A 13,525-nucleotide genomic window follows, 5' to 3' on the forward strand; every position below is an offset into this window, starting at 1 on the left:
TGGTACTTTTTTGTAATTGCAGTGTTCTTATGTACTCTTTGCAAATCTTATCAAATAAAATTTCTATCTTTTATCTTAAAAAAAAAAAACTTAGTAAATTTCTAATTCATGACAATGAAGTTTAATAGAGTGACAATGAAGTTTAATATTAGAATAAAATTTACAATGTCCTTTTTGGAAACTTAGTAAATTTCAAATTCCAATGAAGGTTCAAATTAAACTTAGTAAATTTCAAATTCCTATGACTGGCCTTGTAGTTGCCATAGATGCTAGACGAGATTCGCTTGAAGTTGAGAATGAATTCCTCTATCTCTAATAGAATTATGACGTTCAATGAATTGCATAAGGTTACAAGTGGGAGTATGTGACACCGATTCAAGTCCATTATCATCTATTTGATCATAATCGTAGTCATTTGCTCCAAGGTAAGTATGTCGCTCATCTTCAACCATCATATTATGCAATATTATACATGCCATCATAATGTCCTTAAGCGTTTCAAGGTGGAAAAAATGTGAAGGCTTGTGCACAATTACAAATCGCACTTGAAGTACTCCAAATGCACGTTCGACATCCTTCCTAGCCGCCTCTTGTGCGGAAGCAAAATGTTGTCTTTTACGATCTTTTGGTGCTGGAATTGTTTTGACAAATGTTGCCCATGATGGATATATACCATTTGCAAGATAGTACCCCATCGAATAGTCACTACCATTTATCGAGTAATTAACCGGTGGAGCACACCCTTCAGCAAGCTCAGAAAATACAAAAGACTGCTCTAGGACATTGATGTCATTGTGAGACCCTGGTAACCCAAAAATTGCATGTCATATCCAAAGGTCATACAATGCCACAATTTCCAAAATTATCGTTAGATCACGTGTATGACCAATATATTGACCTTTCCACTTACTTGGACAATTCTTCCATTTCCAATGCATGCAGTCGATGCTCCCCATCATTCCTAGAAATCCACGATGTTGGCCAATTGCTAACAACCTTGCAATGTCATTGTTGTTTGGTGACCTCAAGTACTCTTCAAAAAAGATTGAAACTACCACTTTAACAAAAAATTTTAAGCTTTTTATTGCAGTGGTTTCTCCAATTCTCAAGTATTCATCCAAGAAATCAGCCGACACTCCATAAGCAAGCATTCTGATTGCGGCGGTCATCTTTTGAAAAGAAGACAACCCGATTGTGTTAGCCGCATTTCTTTTTTGAACAAAGTATGGTTCAGTAGCTTCAACCCTTGAATGGATACGTAGAAAAAGAGAACAACTCATTCGAAACCTCCTTCGAAATACAGTAGGAGGATACACAGGTGTTTCAGCAAAATAATCATGGAAAAGCCTGTCATGACCTTGCAAAGGATTACGCAAGATAAACTTGCGAGGTTGAACCAAACGATGACGTGATGTTGATGCTCCTTCATTGTTTAATTCTTCTATGGCAATAGCTAGAGTAAGTTCCAACTCATCATCATTAAAAGATGAGTCAAATGGAGGCTTATCATTTGGAAAAATAAAATCAATGTCATAATGGAAATCCATTAAAAGAGACAAAAACCGAATGGAAGAGATAATTTTGTAGAAGTGGATGGAAATTTGAGAGAAAATGGTCATATTTATAGAGCAAGAATGTGACTTGAGTTTGAATTTCAAAAATATGACCTTTAGGTTTGAATTTACCGTTGGGTTTAAAGTTAAAAAAATGACATTTAGGTTTAAATTTACCATTGGGTTTAAAGTTAAAAAATATATGACCTTTAGGTTTTAATTTACCATTGGGTTTAAAGTTAAAAACATATGACCTTTAGGTTTGAATTTACTATTGGGTTTAAAGTTAGGTTTGAATTACAGCTTGAATTTCAAAATTATGACCGGTGGATATAGTAATAAAAACTATGACCGGTGGGTATAAAAAAAATGACCGTTGGTCGAAGACATCGATTTGGCAGTATCGGTTCAGTCACCAATTCTAGCAATACGACGGTCGAAGACATCGACTTAGCAACGGTCGTCGAAGCCACTATTACATCAATCGGTCCACCAATTATGGCGGTACAATGGCCGGAGACACCATTCCGATGGGCAATCACCAAAGCCACTATTTTAGTAGTTTGGGCATTGACGGCGTTCGTCGAAGCCACTATTTTAACAATCCACCCACCGGTGGGTCACTATTAGGCGGTACAGTGGGCGGCGAGACCAATCCAGCGACGTTCGCCGAAGCCACTATTTTGGCGGTTCAGCCATCAAATCTCCACCACAAGCGGCTCCATTGGCCGAGCCACCAGTGTTAGTAGTTTACTTAAAATATAAGTTTAAATTAAAAAAGTATGACCATTAGGGAAAATAATAAAAAATTGGTGAAGAATGAATATTTTATTGAAAAGTCTTGTAAAATAGATAAACTGATGTGGGTGTTTTGTAAAAGTGATGATGTAAAATAGAAAATGTAGGTTTTTTATGTAAAATAGACGGAATCTTTTACACGAGTTGATGTGGTTGCTTCAAATAGGATAGCTAATAAACTAACCTCTTTTGCTTTAACATATGATGAAGATTACGAGTATCAATGGATTGCAAATCCTTTTTAAGTCTTAGTTGACGGCTGTACCCCAATTGTTGAGTGGATAAAAGAAAGTAGTGTACTTTATTATGAGAAATGTTAGGACACGATGGAGACTCGTAGGCTTCCAAGAATCTTATATCTCAACTACTTTTGAGTGTTTTTAACAAATAAGTTCAGTATTTACTATTTAAATCTTCATCCCTAATAATCAAATTATAAAAATAATTTATATAATATCTCGAAGCTTAAGCATTTATTATTGCTACGCTTCCGTTGAACCATATCAGGGCCCATGTCATCATTTTCTTTCCATTATTTCTTTTAAAAATATGTATATAAATATTAATGTATGCAATAATGCATTATGCCTTTACATGCAAGGCACTTTCTTGGGTATTTTTTTTGTGGTATACCAACTTTCACTACATGGTACCAAATTCAACTTGAATAAAGCCTTCAACAAGCACATAGAATCACAAACGCATGCATGATAATTTAGTTAAAAATATTAATGTGATAACAAATTTGATTGATGTTAGTTTAACAACAAACCACTTCCATTACATTGGAATACATTACTTATCATAGGTTTCAGCTTTACTTTCCATCATCATTTTATTATTATTGTAATTATTACTAATTTTTTGAGTTATGTTTACTAATTACAATTCGGCATTTGGTCCACTTTGATCTAGTTTGGTCAACTTTGGTCCAATTTAGTCGAGTAACTTCTGTCTAATTCAGTCCATTTAGGTCAACTTCAATCCATTTAGTCTATTTTGGTCTGATTCGGTCCTTCAATCCATTTTAGTCCACATTAGTCCAATTCGGTCCATTCTCTATTTCAGCCCACTTAAGTCCATTTAGGTCTAAGTCAGTTTATTTAAACTAATTTAGTCCAATTCGGTCTTATTGGTTCATATGATCCACTTTGGTCCAACTCAATCCATTTTGACCCACTTCAATCCATTTTAGTGTACTAATTTAATAACAGGAAAAACATGTTTTGGTTAGTACTATAAGTTATTTGAGTAATATCAATTATAATTATATAATAAGTTTTGATTATTATAATGATAATAATAATTTTCTTAAGATAATAAGAATTTTGAAACTTAAACATTTTAATTGTACCAAAAGAAATGAAGAAAATATAATGCATAACAAATTAATTAGAATAATATAAACCACTTCAAAAAAAAAAAGAATAATATCAATAAAAATAAACACCAAATATTATAATATTTGTAAAAATAAAGAGGATGGAAATTACTTTTTATACATTGTTCAATTTAATAGTAAATAAATTATTGACAATAAAATTTAGAAAATAAATTATACATAATACTATATCTCAAAATAATCATATCTATGACTGGTAATAATAATACCTTAATAGCATAATATACTAAGCACAATTCACCACGTTAACAGTTGTGAAAAAATTTTGTCGCGTCCAACATAATAAATAAAATTTTATAAAATTTATATATAAATAAATAAAAAACAGCATTACCGTTACTGAAATGGACATTCCGTTTGTTAGTTTGATAAATTTAATAATTAAACGGTTTAAACTAAAAAAAAAAACAAAAATCACTTTGGTGGTCGTTGTGCTGTCTTTCTTTCTCGTTGGGCTTAGAAATTAGCGGCAGCGAGCGCCGAAGAACTCCCACAGGCCACAGAAGCAAAAAGGCGACGATGGGACCCACACCCAGTTCATCAAACGACAGGTCGGAGAGGAAGAAGAGGAACGCGAAAACGACAATCCAGTCCCTCGAACACGACACCCTCTGTATGATCTTCGCCCTTCTCGACTTCTTCGACCTCGCTCGTTGTTCCGCCGTCTGTAAATACTGGTGCTCTCTCTCTCTCTCTCTCTTAAATTTCTTTTGATAATTAAGCACAAAGTTATGATCTTTCCAAATTATTGTAAAAATTCAAATGGGTATTAACTTTATTGACAAATTTCTAACAATTGTGACATGGGTTATGCGAATTGAGATAGTCTATAGAGTTCTTAGGATAATCCCACTATGGAGTTTCTGAAAGATCATAGCCATCCATTTTATTTATTCATTTATGTAAATGAATTAGATTTTGTCACATTGTCAATAATTTAAATAAATATTAATGGCCACTTCCTCAAAATAAATAAATGATGGTGATGTGGCAAAATCTAATTAATCCACCAATTTCAAAATTTATGAATATAATTTTAGTACCCCATGATGGAGAGTTACCTTAAGAACTCTAGAGGATCGTGATCCGAGTAATGGAAGATAATATATACTTGTAGACATTGAGTACATTTTTGTTGTGAATTGATTTGGACTTGCGGACCGGTTATGCATGGCATCATAATTCAGCTTCCAAATTGGTTTGTAACAAAGTTGCAATAGAACTTATAATACCTAGAGAAATTTTCATGTGAATTGGAATTATAGGATAGGACACATTATAAAGGTTGCCTGCTTTTTGTGATAAGTTTGTATGTCATTCATATATGTCTAGTTACCACACACAAAAAATCAATAAATAAAAAATGATGTAGTTATATGTCTGACCAATTTACTTTCTCAATGCTTTTTATGAAGGAATACGATTATTAATAAGTCTAAATTGCTGCGGGAATTCTACGTCAATCAGAAGCAGAACTCCACAGATTTTTCCAATAAGTCTACATGCTCAGAGACATCGTTAAAGGCATACTTAGAGGAGCTTGCCATGGAGCATCACAGATTCTCCTTACAAGAAGGTTTGATCAATATTGATCAATGGAAAGGTCATTCGGTTGGGTAAATCCTCTTCTTCTTGTTTAGTTGTCATTTATATGTAAGTTTATTGTGAATGATTACTTGTTATATTATGCAAGAACAATCTGAATATAGTTGGAGGTAGATTATGAACATTTGAAAAGTCTCTGAGTACTATGTTGATAGGCATAAAGTACTCGAGATTATGTTGTGCTATTAAACTGTTTTCTCTCATAAAACAGTTCTTATGTAGTTGTTTCGAAGTCAATTCAGATCAAATTATGTTTAAACTTCAGAATCATGGAAACTTAAATATCATTAGGGAAGAAACTTCGCTCTATGGTAGCTTTTGTCAATTGATTCTTAGAGTGAACTAAAGAATCTGGGCTGTTTAATAATAACTTTTAGCAAGCTCATTTGGTAACACGTAAATCAGGTCTTAAATTAAAAGGACTATATAGAGACATTTAGTAACAGCATACTTAATGTTGAAAGTAGACCACACTCGCTGCTGCAATTTTGTGTTCTTATTGAACTGACCCTTTATTCCATTAAAATCTAATCCATTAAGTGTTCACCCATCACATAAACAACAATCACGTTGTCACCATCATCACGATGACCATTACCAAAGGTACACCATCATTGTCACCACAAAAAGGTTAAGGCAATTGTAGATTGGTCCAACCCCATAAATATTTATGACATTTAGAGTTTCATGGGCTTGCTTCCTTTTACCGTAGGTTCATCTGAAGATTTCGTATTATCATGTCCTCCATTACTAATTGTATGGAACAAGGTGTGTTTAAATGAACAAATACTACTAAAATGGCATTTAAAGAGGTCAAACAAAAGATGACCTAGGCACCTATCATGTGCCATGCAGATTTCAAAAAAAAAGTCTTTCAAGTAAAATGTGATACATCAAGTATTAGGATAGGTGGATTACTTGGTCGAGGGCAGCATCTAGTAGCTTATTGTAGTGGACAAATGAATAAGGCTAAACAAAGGTATTCGACACCATTATCATCTCTCACAAAAAATTTTCATCTATTTTGACCATGAAAGCCCTATGCAACCTCAACTCTCATAAGAAGTTAAATTTTAGGCATGGCCGTTAGGTTGAGTTCCTACAATGCTACTTATTTGTAGTGAAACATGCAGTAGGAGTTGAGAATAAAGAACCTAATTCTCTTAGTTGAAGGATATCCTTGCTATCAATCATCAGCATCCTTGCTATCAATCATGAGCATTAAGGTTAAAGGTTCAAGAGACTTAAGGAGGAGTATGAATTGCGCCCAGACTTTGAAGAGTTATATAGTTCCCTATTTAGTGTATCCGTCTACAATCTTCAAGGTGGGTATTTCTCCAAAGACAATTGTGTATCCCATGAACTTCAGTTAGATTTCCTTGCATGAAAGATTATGTGGGAGGTCTTCAGACATTTTGGTTTGGGTAAGATAATTGAGAAAGTAAAATGTCAATTAAATTGCTCAGCCTTAAGTGAGACACTGCCAAGATAATTGGGAAATGCTGAAATGTCAATTGGCCAAACATCACAAGCAACACCAGTCTTTATATCCCACTACCTTTCCCAGATTTTCCCTTGTCAAGATATGAGCATGGACATTGTGTTAGGATTGCCACATACCTTTAGATGAGCATATTGTTATTGAGGAATTCAACACTCTCTAGTTTGTTGGCGAGGATGGCTAGATTATGATCGCACATGGATTACTTGTTCTGAGCCAGTAGATTGACCCAAATTTGCTTGAGTTCAGAAGTGCCATGAGTCACACTCAACAGGTCAAGTTCTTCTAAGCTTAAGGGAGTTGGTGCTGACACAAGATTAGGCCTCCCATAACACAGACTTATGGATATAGACCCGAAAAAAGATGCCAAACTAGTGGCCTTATGGATGGAGCCTGCTATTAGTTGGGCCTAAGGCCTAATCACTTAATGTCTGGGATTTACTATATCTATGTAATCTGCTATTTTATTTTCTAATTAGGTTACGGAATTTAAATGCTTTTCTTACTAGGATAGTACAGTTAGTTTCTTTTTCTACGAGGATAATAAATTTGGAACTCTATTTATGGAACCCAGGGTTCACCATTGTTATGAAGTTTGCTTGATTAATAAAACTCTCTTTTGAAATTTTTCCAATGGTCTGATGCTGACTCTAGCCAATCCTAAGGTGTCGATTCCTATGTTGTTCTCTCTTGTTTGGTGCTTTTTTTGTGTCATTTGTGCATGGTTTTCGCCTGTTTTATAATAGAAGAATTCTTTTCTAAAAGTATGAGGATCTGCTATTTTTTCATTTATAGGGTTGGGTTGATGTTTTGCAGGATATCTCTATTGTTGTGAAAATTTGAACTTTATCAAATCTTTAGCAGATCCACATTAACGGGGGAAAATATAACTTTTTCATCAAAATGTGAAAGTTTGGTATATCTCTATGCTTGTTATTCTAATAATGTGAAAGTGTACAAGTTACATGCGGATTGTGTGTGTAGGTGTGAATGGGCAAATCTTGGGTAGTGGATTTTATTTTTCTAACCTTGCCTTTTATTAGGTTTAATCAGTGCCGAATGAAGAAGGGCTTGATTCTTACTGGCAAAGGCGATAAGGTATAGTACCATGTATGCTAAGTTGCTACCTACGATGCCATTCTTAAGGATTGTAATAATTACTATTCAACTTTTATGTTTCTCCCCTGGTGAGAGTAGATTTTGTTTTATGCTTTGCATCATAATACTGTTAACTTATTGCATGTGAATGATGCTAGGTAATGCGTCTCTGGTCGCTAGAAAGCTACAAATGTGTGGAAGAATATGCTGTTCCAGACACAGTTCCTCTAGTTGACTTTGATTTTGATGAGAGCAAGGTAACATTAATAAATCAATGCTTCGAGTGTCTTCGTGTATGTGAAACTTGACCTATACTCCAAAAAATTGGTTTGAGGATTCACGATGATGTGTTTATCATTTTTTTTTTTATAATTATGTTACTGTGTTTATCATGAAGTATGAATTTCAATTTGTTGATGTTTCTATGGCATTGCTTCATTTCAATGGAGTGATATGTAATGAATGCATCTTCACCTAAAGAATTCACAAAATTCGTTAGTGCAAATTTTACAACTAATCTCATGAATTAGCCTCTAAAGATTCCTCCAACATGCTATTAGAATTGCAGAATGGTTCTACCTTTATCAGAGGTTTAAGTAGCAGGCCTGAAGTTCAACATCTTTCTTTTCTGCCTCCTGTAAATTTATTTTTATGGGTACAAATGAGTGATAGGCCAATATTATTTGATATTTCATGTTTGGTCTCAGAAGCTAATAAACTTTTTATTGGATTAAATTGTTTTGTTTTATTGAAAGGCTACAGATTGATAATTTTATGGATCTCTTTACGTTATCTAATTTCAGAATGTATTATTTATCTTTCTAGATTGTTGGTTTGGTTGGTACTCGTATATGCATATGGAGGCGAAATGGGAAAAGAAGTATATTTCCGTCAAATGAAGGCACGTTTGTGAAGGGTTTATGCATGCGGTATGTGGAATTTTCTCGTTATCTTGATTTATGAATAGCTGTAATTATTACAATGCAACCAGCATATTACATGAATGTATGGATATCTATAATAATAAAGGGATGTCATGACAGAGGGAACCAGAGATTCCAATGCCATGACATTTGTAAGTTCAAGCTATTTTGCACTCAACCAAGCATCATCATAAGGGAATTTCATATATGATTCTTTCACCATGCAGTGATGCCTGTCTGAATATGTACTTACTGGCTTCTGCTTATGGCACTCTGGGACTAGGAAGCACAGGTGCGGCGTTTGGGCCGCCGCACCCGAGTCCGACGCGGCACGACACGGGGACGAGCAGGCGACGCCGCTGCCTGCACGTCCGTGCCGCGTCCCCCTTTTTTTCTTTTCTTTTTTTCGTTTCGCGATATACTCCAACACCCGCCGACTTGATGCCAACGCGCGCCGATTCAGATCGAATCGGATCTTTTCGGCCGAATATCAGTGTGTTTCGGCCGGAAAATGAAAATCGGCGGTAAGGAAAAAAAAATTAAAAAAAAAAAAAAAAAAAAAAAAAGAAGAAGCTTATACCGAAAATACCACGCCGCTATCGCCGTCACAGTTTCACCGGCCTTAACCCCTTTCTTCTTCTTCTTCTTCTTCTTCTTCTTCTTCTTTGCTTCTTCGTCTTCTTCTTTCTTTTTTTCGCCGGAGCCGTGCGTTATGTTTTGTGTTGATAAGTTTTGTTTTGTTTTTATTTTTTTTTGGGAAAAGGATTGTTAAATGCCTTTTTGTTATCAACTGGGCATTATTTGTTTTATGTGCCTCTTACCAATCACGTGACTGAGCCCCATCTTCTTCTTTTCTTTTCTTTTTTTTATTTTTTTAATGGGAAGCTACACCTATTTTAATATTTTTGTCAATAATTCAAGTGTCAACAACTTTTGTGTACTTATTATTATTATTATATAAAAAAGCATGCTTAGCAATATAATATATATATATATATTTTTTTAATAATTTTTTAATCGCCACACCCCGCCGCACCCGCACCCTATTTTTTCAAAAATTGCCAAGTCCCGCACCCACACCCGCACCCGCACCCGTGCTTCATAGCTCTTGGAGATCCCACCTCAATGGATTTTTTCTGTGATGTCTTTTAAGTCTGTGAACCTTACCACTAGCAGGATTAAATCCTATACAAGACTGTTGTTTGTTGGATGTTTTCCTAAATTCTGAATCAAGAAAATATAATTGGTACGAGTTCTTTTTGGCATATTTGTTCCCCCCCCCCCCCCCCCCCCACACACCCTCTTTTAATCATGTAGATGGCTGGAGAAGTGTGTGGCAATCTTTTAAGTATACAAACTGGTTTTTAATTATGATTTTTAATTTGTAAAATTAAGATTATTAACTATACAAAGCAGTTCTTTTATGTGATGTGAAAACTTCTGATCTTGTATTTTTATTATTTATTTGTTTATGCTTGTTAAGTGGTCCTTTAGATAGTGGTACCAATGTATTAGTCCACCATCTTGAAACAAGTTTGTAAGTCACTAAGTGAATTCATCATTTAGAAAGATTGATAGTAGAAGTAACCTTTGCTATACACAGTGGTGGGAGGGGTGGCTTTGCAAAATGGAGGTTTAAAAGAGAGAAGGGGGCAATGCTATTGTGCTACTTTGAGGTAAGAATACCCATGAAGATTTAGTTAGAACCAAACCTACCATTTAGCTCATAAAAGTGTGATTAAAAAAATCTTGAGATAAATGCTTCCCTTCAGCACCTATCAAGAGCTTAAGCCTTAGATATCCTACTTGCTAGAGAATAATTAAAGTTACTTGTATGTTGAAGACCCACGTTGTTAATGCTATTCATGATTGATTCCAAACTGTAACTTAATTATTTGGCTCCTTATAATTTCTCTAACTTATCATTAGGATATTAACATTCAAAGTAAAGTGTTATACTGTTATGTTTGCTTGTTATGCGCAAAAACAATCTGATTCCTTCCCTGCTTACAGTTACAATGATCCAGAGGCAGTGGTCGGATGTGAGGATGGCACAGCTCGTTTATTTGACATGTACAGTAGAAAGTGTTCTCGAATAATTAGGTATGGTGTCAAGAAATTTATAAATTGGAATGTGTTGCTATTTCCTTGGTTAGCTGTGTTGTAACAACTCAGTCAATATCTAATCCATCTTGGGCATCACAGTTTCCCCCACTTAAATCCATCTGTGCTATAACATAAAAGGACTAGCCTACTCACAATTGAGATTCCTTGCAATTGGTAATAAAACCTAAATTAATCCTATATATGCCCGATGTGGTACTCGGCATACACCCACACAATACACACTCAGCAAATGTCTAATAGTTTTGGGACATCAAACTTATGCACTCCCTCACTTTCCACAATTGGATGAATCTGTCTAGGTCAATGGATGTAGCAGTATTGCATAGATGTTTATCCTTCCCTCAGGAGCCATAATGAACATGCCCAGTACATATTATAGGAGACCTCACGGATGCTTATGAGAAAGAACTCTCACTCTAGTCTATTCCATTTAAGTTAAGAGTATTTCTTTTCAACTAAAGTCCTGAGCATTACAGAAGTATGCATCTCGACATTAATCAGTGGTTTGTGGATGTGGGGATCATATTGAACTTTTAATTGCAGGATGCGAGCTGGGCCTGTAACATGCTTATGTTTGAGCGATGATCAGTTGATACTTAGTGGTTCCTCCCTTGGGAGCATCACAGTCTCGGGTATTTTATCTGATCAGCAGGTAGCAACACTAAGATCAAGAATAACAATAGGAGGTACTCTATTCCTGCTCTGTCGGAAATCTTGTGGCCATGTTTATATATTTGCTTATTGGCATTGATGTGTATGACACTGTTTTTGTTTCCATTGTCATCTTTTATTAGATCAGTTATTTTATTTCTTTTTGTATTGAGATTAAAGCTTGGTTGAGTTAAGTTGAGTTTTGTTGATGTATATATAGATAAACATGATATTATTAGAAAGTGTGAAGTGGAGCTGGGTTGTCTGTGGTATTATTTCCACCTGACATCACACTCCTATTTTTGCATTTTGGCTATTTGGGGACCTTGTGTCCTTTTTGAAAATTTACATGTCTAAGTCTTCTATATTGTTTGAGGTCATGTCCAACACCTAAACCTCATTTAGGCATGGGCTATATTTGTGCTATGTTACTTCATATTCTTCATGTGGGTAGAACGTCCTTTTGTATCTGCTCATTTTTCCTTGTTGGATCAACTTTTTTCATTGAAAGTAATACAGTAGACTTCCAGTTCCTGAATAAAGTGGATGCTATTGTGTGTCCTGCTGTCGCAAAATGCTTCTTAGTTTGAAGCATTTTTTTCTTCTCCTCCTGAACTTACCAGGGCTTTTTTCTTCATTCGTAAGTGCATAAACTTTCAACTTCTCCTGACAGGCATAAAGACTTTGTGTTACAATGCTTGTTCACATCTAGTGTTTGCTGGATCAACGTCTGGATATACATCTTGTTGGGACCTTCGGTACGTATATATTAGTTCTAAATACTATTTATGAATTAGACTTCAAGAGAGTTCTATTTCATAGCATAAGCTTTTTGGTTTTCTGAGGAGAATCTATGTTCTCATTTTCGAATATGCAGCTAGTGGTAGATGAAAAAACCAGTACTTTATGTGGCCCATAAGCTTTTACCACCACCAGATCATAAAACCCTAAAGGCCATAACATTCTAATTGTAGAATCTGTATCTCAAGAAAATATCATGACGTGATAAGTGTAACCCCCAAATGAGTGATATTTCAGCTCAAATTGATGAGGATTTGGCTTTACATTTTAGCTTTAAGTAGATAAGAGGACAAGTTAAACAAAATTAATAAAATAGCAAAAGTTGAATATATATTGCAACCAGCGAAAGCTGTGATTTCTACAAAATCACCTTTGTTATGATCTTAAATTTTTCATCTCTCTTCTCCCTTTTTTTTTTTTAAAATGTAAATAGGCAATAAAATGAATACCAGGACAATTTTGGGAATTTTATTATGGATTCTTATTATTGGTCAGTTACCAAGTCTGTTAATGGTAATATTCAGGACAATGAGATCTCTATGGGAAACACGAGTGAGTCCAAATGTTGTTTATTCTGTGCAACACCTGCGAAGTGACAAGTCAACTTTAGTTGTTGGTGGAATAGATGGTGTGCTACGCACATTAGATCAAAACACAGGTCAAGTTCTTGCAAGCTGCGTCATGGAAGGTAACGCATCATCAAGCTCCCAGAACACATATGGAGCTACTGAAAAAAGGAAAGGAAGAAGGCTTTCAGAGGATATGCCCATTGACAGCATTCCTAAAAGTTATCGACCTCCCATCACATGCTTGGCTGTTGGGATGAAGAAGGTTGTCACTGCACATAATGGCAGGCACATCAGACTCTGGAAATTCAATAGCTGACATGACCTGCTGGTTTTAATGTACTGGTGGTTTAAATGTTCAATTTGAGTAGTTTATAATAAATATGTTTTCATTTTTTTTCTATGATATGATTTTTTAGAGACATTTCATATCTGCCATTTTGTGAGATTGATTAGAACTGATGTGAGCTAAAACATATAGAGAAAAAGGTTTCAAAATT

The 13,525-nt window shown here is 35.0% G+C and overlaps 2 protein-coding genes across 3 annotated transcripts; one reads left to right on the forward strand and one right to left on the reverse strand.

Moving 5' to 3' along the window:
* Positions 1 to 269: 269 nt before the first annotated feature.
* On the reverse strand, positions 270 to 1,619 carry LOC142616952 (uncharacterized). Its single transcript, XM_075789684.1, has 2 exons — positions 911 to 1,619; positions 270 to 802 (listed from the first exon to the last, which is right to left on the reverse strand). The coding sequence occupies exons 1-2, from the start codon at positions 1,617 to 1,619 to the stop codon at positions 270 to 272; spliced, it is 1,242 nt and encodes a 413-aa protein (XP_075645799.1).
* A 2,527-nt stretch (positions 1,620 to 4,146) lies between these two features.
* Positions 4,147 to 13,525, forward strand: LOC142615537 (F-box/WD-40 repeat-containing protein At3g52030). 2 transcript variants are annotated; one of them, XM_075788275.1, is made up of 9 exons: positions 4,148 to 4,430; positions 5,169 to 5,369; positions 7,903 to 7,957; positions 8,116 to 8,214; positions 8,783 to 8,886; positions 10,894 to 10,983; positions 11,551 to 11,693; positions 12,332 to 12,416; positions 12,984 to 13,525. In XM_075788275.1, the coding sequence occupies exons 1-9, from the start codon at positions 4,273 to 4,275 to the stop codon at positions 13,342 to 13,344; spliced, it is 1,296 nt and encodes a 431-aa protein (XP_075644390.1). In that variant the 5' UTR covers positions 4,148 to 4,272; the 3' UTR covers positions 13,345 to 13,525. The 2 variants fall into 2 exon arrangements, with proteins under 2 accessions (XP_075644391.1, XP_075644390.1); XM_075788276.1 differs by lacking the exon at positions 10,894 to 10,983 and having other exon boundaries at positions 4,147 to 4,430.

This window comes from Castanea sativa, chromosome 11 (assembly GCF_040712315.1).
Source record: "Castanea sativa cultivar Marrone di Chiusa Pesio chromosome 11, ASM4071231v1".
In the NCBI taxonomy this organism is placed as follows: Eukaryota; Viridiplantae; Streptophyta; class Magnoliopsida; order Fagales; family Fagaceae; genus Castanea; species Castanea sativa.